This window comes from Clarias gariepinus, chromosome 23 (assembly GCF_024256425.1).
Source record: "Clarias gariepinus isolate MV-2021 ecotype Netherlands chromosome 23, CGAR_prim_01v2, whole genome shotgun sequence".
Lineage (NCBI taxonomy): Eukaryota > Metazoa > Chordata > Actinopteri > Siluriformes > Clariidae > Clarias > Clarias gariepinus.
The window spans coordinates 18,752,819-18,767,330 of record NC_071122.1 but is presented as its reverse complement, the minus strand read 5'-3'; the positions used below and the strand labels follow the sequence as shown (position 1 = coordinate 18,767,330).

The following is a 14,512-nucleotide window of genomic DNA, read 5'->3' as shown; positions in this document are numbered from 1 at the left end:
ATTGAATCAGGATGTTTATAAATTTGTGATTACAAAATTTGCAATACAAATTGAACCAGCACCTATGTATCGTGATAATATTGTATCGGGCAATCCCCGGTGATTCCCATCCCTACTACTTCCTGAGAGAAGCAAGTTATTAAGACCTTGTTAAACAGTAATAATAATTTTTTTTAGATCAGATGCACTGATGGTGTTATTTATTTTATTTAGTAGTGTTTACAGGGTACAGTTGTTCTATGCTGTCGCAGTTATTTACATTTCAGACTATGAGCTCATCATTTACCTCCAGGCTCCTCAAGATACTGTTGTGAAGAAGGCAAGCCTAGATTGACCTTTGACCAAACACATGAAAAAGAGAAATGACTGTATTTATGTTGGTGTTTCATTCCCTGTGCTAATCCTCTGCCCGAATTTGCTACGTGTGCCAGTATTTCCCGCCCTGCCCGTCTCTCGGATCCTGTTTTGCTCATCCAGGCGTGGATCACCATCTTATCATGTGCTCTAATATTAAGCAGTTTTCCTAGAAAGTTTGAACATGGCTCTCATCCCAGATTCATTTTCTGATATTTATAATTTGTTCTTTGATTGGATTCTCGTCTTTATAACTTTGTAAAAATGTGCACAAATCTGTGATTCAGGATTTACCAATCCCAATTGGACAGAAAAAAAAAACTGTTTTTTGTTCAATTTGCGGCGCTGTGGTCGTGTTGCTTTGTTACTCAACAGGAAGTGTCAGTTCATGGGCCGGAAATGCAGAAAGCGAAGTGATGACACACTGGATTTTATTTTTTCACATACACATGCATACACACAATGTATGTGTACTTATGCATGATCAGGGTTAGCAAGTGTCTCTCACATTCATGCTTCATCACCAAACTGTCAAATAAACACTGAGGTCATGATTCCTACAGTGATGGAAAATGACTCAAAATGTGTCTTCTGGTACAGAAATTAATTTTCCTACATGCATACACGAGGGCAGTTTTAAATATATGTTACACGAACGGCTCTTACAAATGCACTCCTTGATGTTTTAAATAACTGCAGATCGACACTGATGCCCCCTGAGCCACTCCATAATTACGTTCTATTTCTTTTAACAACGAACAAAAGTTGAGCTGAGTCGTCAGAGAAACTTTAATTAATTTTGCAAGTCTTTTATGTCACAACATTCTCAGAGTCATCAAAACGACTTTCTTAAAATGAACATGATGTCACTTAATAGCATTTAATTGTAATCGAAGGTAAACTGCAGACCTTTATCAGTTGTCTTGACCCAAAAAAACACCTCTGTTCCCGTTTCCGTTCCGAGCTCTTCTCCTCCGGCAGGTTCCGTGTGACCGTGTCTCAGGTGCGAAGGTTATTTTTAGCGCCTGGGTTTATAAGCGGAGTGTGATGAGTGGAGTGTTTAGTCCTTATCGATGTGTCAATGTGCTTCAGATTTCAGCCTTTCTGAGCTGGTGATAAACAGCTTGAGACTGCCGAGAGGGATAAACGAGAAGTCTCGCAGACTAGGGAGCGAACACGAGGACTTTTGTGCGTGGATTAAGGTTTAGGGTCTGTCTTTTAACAGCTGTAGTTTAATAGTGAGCACAGTGCCGCTGCGAGAACAAACATTGCAATAAGCAGCCGAATGTCATCGATAGGCTTACAGAAATTATTAGATGAAATCATGTTTATGACATATCATAAGGTAGGGATGAGAAACGCAAACCTTGGATCACCTGATATGATAACCAGGTGTCGATTCCATTTGTATTGCGATCACACTGTAACTATCACACTTTTATAAATATCCAAATTCAATGTTATTTATAACAATTCTGAACAAACTTGGCAAATAATTTATTTTACCAAACAGGATGCTGTGCCGCATGCCAGTGTGAGACTAGTTTAGAGCGCGCCATCTGTAGGATTATAAAGGAGGAGCAACATTTTACCACCCCAAATGCAAATGTATACAAATAAAAAAAAAAACTATAAAAGTGATTTTGGAGTCAGTGCGGCAATACATGAATTTTCCAGATGAAAGAATTGCGATACATAACTAAAATGACGCCCCCCCCCCCACCCCCCCCAAATTCTACTGTATGGACAACTAATCAATGTCAAGAAGAACTTTTTCTATTGAGTTGCGGTTTGCTAGCTAAGGTCACAAGTACATTTTAAACCTTTAGTTACCAATATATAGTTATTGAGCAGGAGCCTCTGACACAAGTCTCTCACCAAACCACAGGACAATATTGAGCAAATATATGTAGAAATCATTAATGAAGACTCGTGTCAGGCCCCACCTTCAAATCCCCGTATGCCTTAGACTGTGTGTGTGTTTGTGTGTGTGTGGGTCCTGCTCATTCATAGTGCTTAATTTCCTTTCACAATCGATGAATTGCTGCATCTGTCACTCTTCTCTATCGATCAATTTTTACCAAGAGCTCGAAGGTTCAAAGCTGTTTGTGAGTTACAGTTGACATCCACTATGTATCTTGTTTATAGATGAAACATACATCTCCTGTATATGGTATGTTCATTCTGACACCAGGTCTTTTTCACACTGTAGTCATTGCCCCATAAAGTACGTCTGCTGTCAGGGCAACACGCACATGCATTAATGATAGGACTCCTGCAGTCAAAAGACATAACTCAGTCTGACAGTTTTATCTCCATCGTTGGTAACCGGTCAGTCCATACGTAATGATCTCACCGTCCTACATCCTCTCACTGTGGTGTTATGCTAAGCTCTCGTTACATCTTTAAAGACCTTATTATTATTTCGCGAAAGGCAGTTATGAATGGGGTAAGTCTTTTGTTCATGCCTGAGGAACTGCTTAAGTCAGCAGTATAGGGGAGGGGCTTGGAGAGGTGTGTGTGTGTGTGTGTGTGTGGCCCGTGGGTGTGTGTATAAGCGAACAGGGTTGCTAGGATCGCAGTTTTTACACCAAAGTGGGGGTGGTGTTGGGTTAGTTTAACCATTTCTGTTGGAAAGATCAAGACGCATATTTCGATTAGTAATGCGCGCACACCATGGAGAAAAGAAATCTCCTTGGATTTTTGGAATGAAGGTTTTTCTGAGACTTGGCAACTCTCCCAGAGTCGATACTATAATGACCAGTTAGCCTCACTATCCATGTGATAGTGCATCTTTTATCAGCTAGTAAACACATTTTAGTGCACTACGTGTAAGTGCCCTGGGTAAAACAGCAAGATTAAGGACATTCCCATGTGGCAGAGTATTGGGGGTAAAACTGTGTGTGGTGAATAAAGTGGTGGTGGGTGCTCAGCTGAGCGCGGTCGGGGGGGATGGAGTAAATCTGCGTCTGGCTTCACCATAGTAAGAAGCTTATAGCTCTCAGCTGGAGGTTTGGGTACTCTAAACCCATTCAAAAATAATCAGATTGTAATGATTGATCACGTTACATGCCTGTTGAGGTTTCATCTGGGGTTATCACCAACTTCATGCAAAGTGAATCGATTTTTTTTAATTAAGTAATGTGTAAATACTGTAGGCTAAAGGAAATGGAATTTCTTAATTCCATTAATGACCTAACCTAATGATCTCATTGGGCTTTTTGCTGATGGTTTGATCGACTGCTGTACATTCCTCGGAGGCCGTAGCTCTTATTGCAGCAGGGCTTACATAGATTTGTTTAGTCTGGTCAATTCTTTTCGATTAGTCAGGTGGTACAAATGGAACTACTTGTTTTTCTATTTCCTGCAGAAATGTATGTATGTGACAAAAAAATTATGCCACTGTTTTTCATTTAGAGCCATTCTCCTAGATGAAGAAACAAAACTTAGCCATAGATTTAATTTAATTCAAATTTGCATAAATATATATCCTTCCTATACATCCAAACACATTCTACTGATATGTGGATGTTTTTTTTTTTTTTGGCATTTAAATTCTTACCAATGTATAATTGTTTGTGTCCATTTTCCTGGCAGGATTCGTCCTCAGATGGCAAAGGAGAAGATCGAGGGCTGCCACATCTGCACTTCAGTAACCCCTGGAGAGCCCCAGGTGCTCCTGGGTAAAGACAAGGCCTTCACGTATGACTTTGTGTTCGACATTGACGTCCAGCAGCAGACGATCTACAGCGCCTGCGTCCACAAGCTCATCGAAGGCTGCTTTGAGGGATACAATGCTACAGTGTTCGCCTACGGTCAGGTAACGTTTACAGAACACACAAGTGGCAGAATTTCCAAGGTTTATGTTTCGGTTTTCTCTTCCTTTCAGTAGAGGTCATTGGTACATATGAAGAGTTTGTGAAATTGTAAAGTGAAATTTAACTCAGCTTTCCAAAAAATTTAGTTAATCACAGTTCATTCATTATTTATTGAATAATATATATTACACAATGCCGGCTCCCTATCATAATATTTTTATAACCAAAAGCTTTTCACACACACTGCGTTTGTCCCACGTCTATTATACACAAATCGCTTGTGCATCTTTTAAGTGCTGTAACATTATTTCTCTACTTAATTTTTTCTCTGAAATATTACCATAAGTGCATCATGACTCCCAAATGCAGCAGAGTGCTAGTCATAGCAGGAGCAAGAAGGGGAAAAAAAAAGAGTTGTGTTGACTGGGAACTAAAGGTTCTACTGTACTACAAGCTAACTGGGCACTCCATGGCATTTGCACAACATCCAAAAACATCAGGCAGTGCCCTTTTTCACAGAACGTATCATGGACATTAAGCGATGCATGCCTCTCAGTTTTTACTGCCGGAGTGACTGCAGTGGCAGCAACAGAGTGTAAACATTCTTTTTTTTCGGATTCAATATTCCGACAAACCGTGAATGCATTTAGTGTACTTATGAGAGCTGTTATTCTGTAAAGTAGTGACACTTGATGTGGTTGCGTGGTCAATTTTCAAATTTAATGTTGTTATAGACAGCCTTGTGCATCGGGAAAAAAAAATAACTTGCCAAAATAAGTAAAAAGTGAAAATGGCGTTCATCTTATTTTGCTATCCAGCTATATGCATTTAAACGTACTTAAATCTGTTCTCTCTGCATAACCTTTTTTTTAGCTATTTAAATGCTTACTGCTAGCTTTTTGGATACACTAGATCCATATTTCTCCAGTAAGTAAGGCAGAAGTACAATAAAAGCTGCCCTGACCTCATGGCCCATCTCATTAAGGGGTCAATGTGATGTGACAGCTATGCTGAGTGCTATTGTATTTAGACTTCTGGCCTCTCAGGCTAATTTATCACACACTCCACTTCACTGATACAGCCTCCCCTGGAAAGCAGTCAGGATAAATTACCCCACTTCTATTTGTCCTCTTTCTCAGTGCAGGGCCAAATTTATAGTCTTTTTTAAAATCATGCAAATGGGAAATAAAACATGGGTAACTTCAGAGTGTCCTAGTGAAATAAAAGATTATGTAATACATAAGATTTGGGAACAATTTGTGATTAAACAACCTCATAAAAAATTGTTTAATAATATATGCATTTGTTATTCTTTTCATAACATTTGTGTGAGTACAAATTTTCGTTTATTTATTTTTCTATGATGCCAGACCGGTTCGGGGAAGACGTACACCATGGGCACAGGCTTCGATGTGACTGTAAGCGAGGACGAGCAAGGGATCATTCCGCGTGCTGTGCATCAACTCTTCGAGGGTATTCAGAGACGGCGAACGGAGGCACAGGAAAGTGGCTTACACCCACCCGAGTTTAAAGTCAGCGCACAGTTTCTGGAGGTGCGTCATTTCACTCAGATTGCTGGTTATTTACTCTGTTAACACACTTTAGTCTTGTCTGGTGTTGGATTAGGTCATAATGATGATTTGATATTATTTGATGTGGGTTTAACAAAATAAAAGCTGAATGCAGGTTTTTTTTTCCTGCCCAATAAAACACAACTGTGAAAAAAACAAAAACAAAGGTAAGGCTTTCCCCAGAATTTTAATCGTCACAGAGGGAAATCCCATCCAGTGTGGAGGATGAAGTGTTGAAAAGGAGCCAGACAGGGTGAGAGGGTAATTGAAAAGGATGTAGAGAGATACAGAAAACCTGATGACAGTCTAAGTGAAAAGCCCAGGGAGGTCTGTCATCGACCAGACAGAACACACACACCCGCACACACACACACACACACATACACACAATGATGCCTGGGTAATCAGTTTAAACGTCTGTGCTTGTGTTTTAACCTTGCTGCTGAGCTCGATCTGGTGCAGACGTCTCTGTCTGTGTGGAGCCGCTCATTTCTCCGGCTGTCTGTCTCAGCAAATTATTTAGAGAATTTTTCAAAAGCATCTCAGTTGCTGTAAATGAATGGGGCTGTCCCTAGAGCCGTGCTTAATGGCCTGGTATTATGGCCCCTTAAGCTATTAGAGGAGCCCTGTGTGAACTTCTTCTTATGGGCTCTCCGTCTTTCTGTCTCTCTGTCTGTCTCTCTCTCTCTCTCTCTCTCTCTCTCTCTCAGACTTCCTGTCTTTGCCTCTTCATGTGTCTTAGTATGCTTTTACTTTCTCACCTCTCTTAGTTTACCCTTTTCTTTATTACTTACACAATTCAAACCTGTCCATTTCCTGAAACAGTTGTACTTACGCACACAAGGCTAGTTCGATCACCACTTTATCATGATCAGGATTAGCTTGCTGTTTGGTCTACAAGGCCTATAACAATTGTAGATCATTGCGCGTGTGGCTCGCCTTTCAGCTCTATAACGAGGAGATCCTGGACCTGTTTGACAGCGCCCGTGATACTGGCAGGAAGTCCAACATAAAGATCCACGAGGACAGCAGCGGAGGCATCTACACATCAGGAGTGACCTCACGTCTAGTCAGCTCAGAGGAAGAGGTTCGTGTGTCTAGGAGTGTGAAAGAGAGAGCGGGAAAGAGAGAGAGAGAGAGAGTGCATGCTTACAATTTAGGTGTGTCTGATGTCTATCTAGGTAAAAAAAAATGTGATAAGAGTTAAAAGTGTTTCATGTTAATGAGCATCGATAAATAATGTATACGATGTGTAAATGTTTGCTGAGGTTCCAGAACTTTCTCTGGATTTAAAAAGGTTACGTATTTTCTCTTACAAGAACCACATGATGCTTTATTTTGCATGTAAAATTAAAGTAATACACACTTAAGCACTTGCCTGTACGGAAACCTCATGAATTATCTCATTATCTATACTGTGGAAAAAAACTTCTTTGAGCTGCGGCCAAACTAAAAAGCTTTCATCGGTTTCTTCAGATAAAATGATCGTAACGTTTCAGTTTCTAAAAAAATTATCTGCAGTCACAAAAGGGTGCTTCATTAATCTGTTAATCGACATCTTGTTGTGTGCGATGCCTCCTCAGCTCCTCCAGTGTCTCAAACTCGGCGCTCTGTCCCGCACCACGGCCAGCACTCAGATGAACGCCCAGAGCTCCCGTTCTCACGCCATCTTTACCATTCACCTGTGCCAGATGAGAGTGTGTCCTCAGGGCCAGTTGGTACGAACCAGTTTATTATAATTGCATAAGGAAGTAACCACATTGGGGTGCGCTGTTCTAGGAAAATAATAAACAGTCTGGTAAAGTTACTCTTATCACCATTTACAATACAGTCGAGCCCCACCTCCACGAAGTCGCGGTTCAGAGTTTCACGGTCTTAGTTGTTCGCAGATTTTTTTTAGAACTCAACTAATACCATCCTCCAAATTTTTTTTTTAGCTTTTTTCATGCCAATATATAATTTTTATGTATTTTAAAGCTAAAGTTACTTTATAGTACAATTTACTAATTTTTTAAACAAGTATCAACGTAAATTCAGCTAAATTTGTATATAAAATATAATACAGTATAAATTTTTTAGTACTGTATTTACCCTACAGTACTTATACCAAAGAAAACGAACACAGTACATATGGGGGTAACATTTCTATTTTACATTGTAGCACTGTGGGAGACACTGCAGCTCAGTACTGTACAGTATACAGTATGGGTTTACCTTTACATTCTTTTTTCTTTTAAGGGTAATGTATTAAGCTGAGTTTAAAATTAAATTTAAGTGTTTTGGAAGCATATTTGAATTTGTATTTATAGTCATTTTTTAGACCACATCCATAATTCATGTTTTTTCACAGTTCATGGGTGCTCTAGGAGAGTAACCCCTGCGAATCAAAGTTCCTCTTTAATCAATTGATTTCTAGTAATTAAACGATCACACATCTCTAGTCTTTTATTCTCATTCAATGGAATATTTGCAAAGCATGTTATTTCCTGATATCATTCGTTTCCTTTTCTGTATTTAAAGGCGAATGAGTCTCTGAGCGCTGAAGTGAACGGTGTAGCCGACGGCTCGATGTCTCAGGCTGAGTATGAAACCCTAACTGCAAAGTTTCACTTTGTGGATCTGGCCGGATCAGAGCGCCTCAAACGCACAGGAGCCACAGGCGAGCGAGCACGAGAAGGCATTTCCATCAACTGCGGCCTGGTACATGCTTCATTTAGAAGAAATAGCTGTCTAAGCAATTTAAATTAGCCTCATCAATTTGTGTCTTGTATAGAAAGCTTGCATCGTCAGGGAATTGAACTTATTTTCTATGGAATTAATTATAAGCAGCTTTCTGCGGCAGTCAGCACTTTTTGTTTGTTGTGATGTGAAAACACTTTGGCCTGCATCCAGATCGATACGTTAGCTCTGCTGTCGGACAAGGGCAGGCATGTTAAAAGTAATTGCATCGTGAGAAAAGGACTTAAAGATGAGCAGTTTCTTTTGGCTTGGATTAGAGCCTGACATTATTGTATCAGTAACAAGTTACTCAGTCATACATGAGATTTATTAAACATCTTTAAAAGAGTTTAATCGTACTAGTGTAACAGGGTACGGGGAGTGTGATGAAGTGTGACGAGGTGTATGATGCATTGCATGTGTGTTACAGTTGGCTCTGGGTAATGTGATCAGTGCACTAGGAGATCAGAGTAAGAAGTCTGGTCATGTGCCTTACAGAGACTCCAAACTTACTCGCTTGCTGCAGGATTCACTCGGAGGGAACAGGTAACACTTGACACACAAACATTTACACTTATATACAGTGTTAGACACAGACATGAATTTTGTACATTTGCCTCTGTACTTTGCCTTTTCTTTTTTTAAATACGGCAAATTCCTTACCTAAAACTCATGCCAATCACGAAATGCCAAGTTTCCAAGCCTTTACAGCAGCTGCCTTGAGTTTCTGCTTGTTTGTGGGACTTTCTGCCACCTGATTTTATGTCAGGTGACTGACTCGACCATTTCCATTTCTTCGCCTCTGGTTTTAGGTCATAATGTGACATGTACAGCGGAATTCTGTATCTCTACACACTTCAGAAGTCATCCTGCTACTTTTATCAGCAGCCACATCATTAATAAACTCTAGTGACCCAGTTCCGCTGTCAGACATATACATGCCCGTGCCATAACACACTGAATTCAACATGTTTGAAAGGCTTTGACATGCTTTTCTTTAGGGTATGGTTCTTCTCCAGGTTAATCTTGTATAAGAACTGGGTACGTTTTTTAAATATGTTTTTCTAGCAATGACTAATCTAGCCTTTCTGTTCTTGAGTGTTCCTATTGGTTTAGCATTTTGAAGTAAACCCACTAAATTTGCATTCATGAAGGTGTCTTTTCACTGTAGACCTTAACAATAATGCTCGTATTTTCTCTAGAGTGTTCTTGACTTGGCTAGCTGTTGTGAAGAAGTTTTTCTGTGAGCAGGTCTTCAGGCCTTTTGTTGTTGCTGAGCTCGTTGTTGCCAATGCATTCCTTGTTTTAAAGAATTCACAAAATAATTAATTTGGTCGTTCTGAAAGTATCTGCTACCTCTGATAGGTCAGTTTTTGTATGTGTAGCGTAATGACAGCCTTTTTTACTTGCACAGACACCACATATTCACAGTTCTCAGGGCCACTCTCCCAGGGTTTAGTGGTTAAAACATTGAAGCAAAGCCCTTAACTGCTCAGATCTATAATGAGATTTAAAAAAAAGTAAGTCGCTCTTGATAAGGGTGACTGCCAAATGCTGTAAATGTAAATGTTCCAATGAACAGCAACAAAATGCAAATTAAACACTTGGAATAAACAACAGACCGTTTACCTTAGTAATTTGTCATCATATAAGTAAGAAACAGGCCCCATCTGGCCACAAAACTTTGTATCAATCAGTTGTCCGATCACTTTTAAGCCTGTGATAATGAAGGGACTTAAAACTGTTGATGCGTTGTACAGAGGCTAAACTACTACTACTAAAAAAAAGTTTTTTTTTTTTTAAGTTGCCATCGTTCAAATACTTATGGACCTGACTGTGTATATGTATACTCACAGGAACGACATGTACAATTAATCAGTCAGACACACAGACACACATGTTCTCAGATGTTTGGTGAAAATGCCAGTGAACACAAACACATATTTTTCAAGATTTCATTTGTGACGCAGTGGGCATACACATGTACAGTGAAAGCATTGTTATTATCTCCTATTCATCTGAAGGTTAATGCATGCATGCAGCAGTGCGTGTGTGTGAATGTGTGCTTATGTGTATGTGTATGAGAAAGTACATGACTCCATGGTGGTGATATTTAGCCCACAGTACGAGACTGATCACACACAGACGTTTATGAGCTGAGATGTGAGGAGGATTTCTGAATTATATATGAGGGTCTGTAAACACAGATCCTTCCTTTAAACATGCATAACAAGCATATAGAAAAATGTGTGTTTGTGTTAAAAATGTTTCTTTTTTCCCCGCCTTTTGCCCACAGTCGGACAGTGATGATCGCCTGCGTCAGCCCCTCAGACCGGGACTTCATGGAGACCCTGAACACACTGAAGTATGCCAACAGGGCACGTAACATCAAAAACAAGGTTGTGGTGAACCAGGACAAGACCAGCCAGCAAATCAGCGCCCTGCGTGCCGAGATCGCACGTTTGCAGATGGAGCTCATGGAGTATAAAACGGTGAGGAAGATTACGCTGAAACCCATCTCAGTAAATGCATGATTTCAATTGAGGCCAGAATTACTGGCGTGCCTCATGAAAATGAGCTGACGGCTTAAGGAGCTATAGCTGACACTGAGGGCCCAAAAAAACGATATATCGCCACCTTGTGGTGGAATTAAACTAATGTTTTGTCCATCCTCAGGGCATAATCTCCAACATAGATTTTTAAGTTTTATGTCAATACCATGAAGCACTGCAGGGATCACATAACGTCACAGACTTTATGGCTAATCTACAATTCACTTATATGGAATATTACACAACCCTAAAACATATGGTGCGCCGCCATGGTTGCTTAGTTGCCAGGGGTAGCTCAGTGGTTAAGGCAGTGGACTACGGTTCGGAAGATCCCAGGTTCAAACCCCACAACCACCAAGTTGCCACTGTTGGGCCCTTGAGCAAGGCCCTTAACCCTCAACTGCTCAAATGTGTAATGAGATAAAAATGTAAGTCGCTCTGGATAAGAGCGTCTGCCAAATGCGTAAATGTAAATGTAGTTGTTAGCACTGTCACCCTTACCTCCAGGGTCTAGGTTCGATTTCCGCCTCTGAGTGCATAGAATTTGCATGTTATGCACGTTTAGCAAATGCTCAAATCGTCGGCAAATCGGCACTTGTGTATACGCTGAATATAGAGCGTCAAACCTTTTTTTTTTTTCTGGATTTTTTGAATGCCTTCAGCATTTACATTTTATAAAAAAAAAAATACAAAATCAGGAACGCACATGAAAAAATTACTTTTTCAATTGTTAGTGTCACAGTGGCAGAGTGGTTAGAACAAGTGACCTCGCACCTCTGGAGTCCAGGGTTCAGTTTCCACCTCCAGTCTGTGTGTGTGTATAGAGTTTGCATGTTCACATTGACAGGCAGCACAGCATCCTGCATGGCAGGAGCAAATGATTTGCTACGTTTGTTTAGAATTGTCACTGTAAAATAAAAAATTAAAAATATATATATATATATATTTATAAAATCTTGATACAGAATCGTAATACAAATCGAATCGGCACCTATATATTAAGGTGATTTCCGTCCTTAATATATACAGTATTCATCTTACTTCTTTAATTGTCATGCATATATGCCTTCTCCAATGACTTAAGCCTTAGGGGCTGATGTTTAAAGGTTAAGAATAGTAAAAGAAAAGTTATTAATCAAATTTTTTTGGTCAAGATAGAGTCTAGATGCTACTCGGCAATACCCTACACCTCCCCGGAAATATTCCTGCACATCATGGTGCCTCAACAACTGTGACTGTCCTTCATTTCAGTTTTGGCTTCCACTTTGTTTTTGTTTTTTTTGTTTTTATTGAGATGAACATCATACTGTCCATCTCCTCTCTCTCATTTTTGGGTTGCAGTAATTTCAGTAAAAGTAACTGTTGTTCAGCATCTATTATCTCCAAATCAAGATCTGCTCAGTTCCATTCGCAGTTTGTATAACACGAAAACACTAACCAGGGAAACAATAACACAGACATAAAAACCTCGCTGCCAGCTGGTGGTGTAATTGCAGAGTGAGACGGATATATATTTTTTAACCACAGATGTTAATATGCCTGTTTATTTCTCTGTAACTACACAGCTTATAAATAAAGTGTCATTTTTTTCCTTATCATCAGTTCTCTTACTCTTAAAAGTCCTGTATATTTTTTCAGGCTGTGGAAAACTATAATTCAGAGCTTTTTTAATAAATCTTTAATATTATTTTATTTGCCTATTTTTTTCTGCCTCAAGCGGGTGTAGAAAAGGCGTAGGGACACAAGGTGAGCGATCATGGAGTTTGTAGAAGAGTATGATAATGATTTAAAGGATGTGGGCTCATAAGGTCTCATATCGCCGTCAGGTCAGTGAGGCATAGCGGTAATTTAACTGTGCTGTGATAACCAGGATGAGACAATCATCCAGGATGAGTTTTGTGGTTAGCGGTGAGCGTCTGTAGTATTAAGAGACATGAGCCCATGTGTATTAAGAGACATGGGGCTTCCCTCCATGAAGCTGTACTTACTCATAAATAAAGATTGAATAATAGCAATCAATGATAAGACTTCAGAGCAGTTTTCCATCTATTATTAATTATTAAATAGTAATTTCTTTCTTCCTGTTCGTTCTCTTCTACCTCTCTACAGGGGAAGCGCGTGGCTGGGGAGGATGGCTCGGAAGGCTTCAGCGACATGTTCCAGGAGAACTCCATGCTGCAGAGGGAAAATGACAACATGCGCATGCGCGTAAAGGCCATGCAGGAGACCATCGACCACCTCAATGCCAGAGTCACTCAACTCCTGACCAATGAGGTCAACCTACTGCTCACTAAAACAGGTACAGTACACGGTACACATACAGAAGTAACAGTTTTGTAAACTCTTTGCACCCTGCCATAAGCATAGCTTGTCGTTGAATCATGAAGGAATAATTTCTTTGTGTTTCTCTGTAGGAGAAACTAATGAGGAGATTGGGAATCTGATTCAAAACTACATCCGAGAGATTGAAGAACTCCGGTGAGATAGGATCGTAGTATCTTTTATATAAATAACAGACAAACAGTTCTGTCAAAAATGTCAATCAGGATGAAAATATTGTTTGGCCTCTTGTAGGTCGAAGTTGTTGGAGAGCGAGGCGATGAACGAGTCTCTGAGACGCAGCATGTCTCGCCTCTCTTCTCGCTCTTCTTACCCTATCTCTCACACACCTCCACCTGGACACCCCCTGGGCTCCTCCCCGTCCATGTCCATGGAGGCCGAGATGACGGATGTGCTACGGCGCGCCAAGTTGGACATCGAAAGGCTGAAGAAGAAAGAGAGGAATCAGAGGCGCAAGAGGTGACACAACAAGGTTTAATATGTTGTGTGTTTGTGTGTCTTGTGGGGGTAGGGGTAAATTTAAACCATTGTCCAAACTGTAAGATGCTAGACAAGAGGAGAGGATGTGGATTGAATTAAATTATTAAATGAAATCACATGCAATACAAATGAATCTGCTTTAATAGGATATTTTTGAAAACATCAAATTTTGTGCTTTTTTAATGAAAATAAAAATTCTAATCTAATTACTGTGGAATGGAGTATACTAACAAGCTGATTTGCTGAGCCATAATTCATTAATTCGCTCATTTTTAGTAACCTCTTTATAATAAAAGGGTCATGATGAATTCATGTTGGAGTCCAGCCAATGAACATGAAGTGGGAATATAATGTGCAGAGGAATCCAGTCTATTGCAGATCAGCATGATAACACACATCTAAAAGCAGTTTAGTTTAGTAAAACCCAAGTGATTTCTCTTAATAATTTTTTTGTTTCTTGTTTTTTTTTGTGTCAAAAGTAGAAGCTATAACTCTTTTAGGAAGCTGTGTGTGTATGCTGAAATGTGTATGGGTCTGAATAATGCAGAACAGAACACTCTGGCACAGATACAAATCGGCCTCTGTAAATCTCCGAGTGTAATGAGGAAGGGCAAGCACACACATTGTAGTGGAGGAGACAAAATTGGCTGTAATGAGAAGGAGCTTCAGGTAATAGCTG

At 39.9% G+C, this 14,512-nt stretch overlaps 1 protein-coding gene across 3 annotated transcripts in view; it reads left to right on the top strand.

Annotated features, from left to right (window-relative positions):
* The window catches only part of kif21b (kinesin family member 21B), a 65,513-nt gene that overhangs the window by 16,798 nt on the left and 34,203 nt on the right, over positions 1-14,512 (top strand). For all 3 annotated transcript variants that reach the window (XM_053483760.1, XM_053483759.1, XM_053483761.1), the window contains exons 2-11: positions 3,952-4,174; positions 5,543-5,725; positions 6,690-6,830; positions 7,327-7,461; positions 8,264-8,443; positions 8,892-9,007; positions 10,758-10,953; positions 13,123-13,312; positions 13,428-13,491; positions 13,588-13,812. In XM_053483760.1, coding sequence (XP_053339735.1) covers positions 3,952-4,174; positions 5,543-5,725; positions 6,690-6,830; positions 7,327-7,461; positions 8,264-8,443; positions 8,892-9,007; positions 10,758-10,953; positions 13,123-13,312; positions 13,428-13,491; positions 13,588-13,812 — 1,653 coding nt within the window. The remainder of the gene's footprint in view (positions 1-3,951; positions 4,175-5,542; positions 5,726-6,689; positions 6,831-7,326; positions 7,462-8,263; positions 8,444-8,891; positions 9,008-10,757; positions 10,954-13,122; positions 13,313-13,427; positions 13,492-13,587; positions 13,813-14,512) is intronic.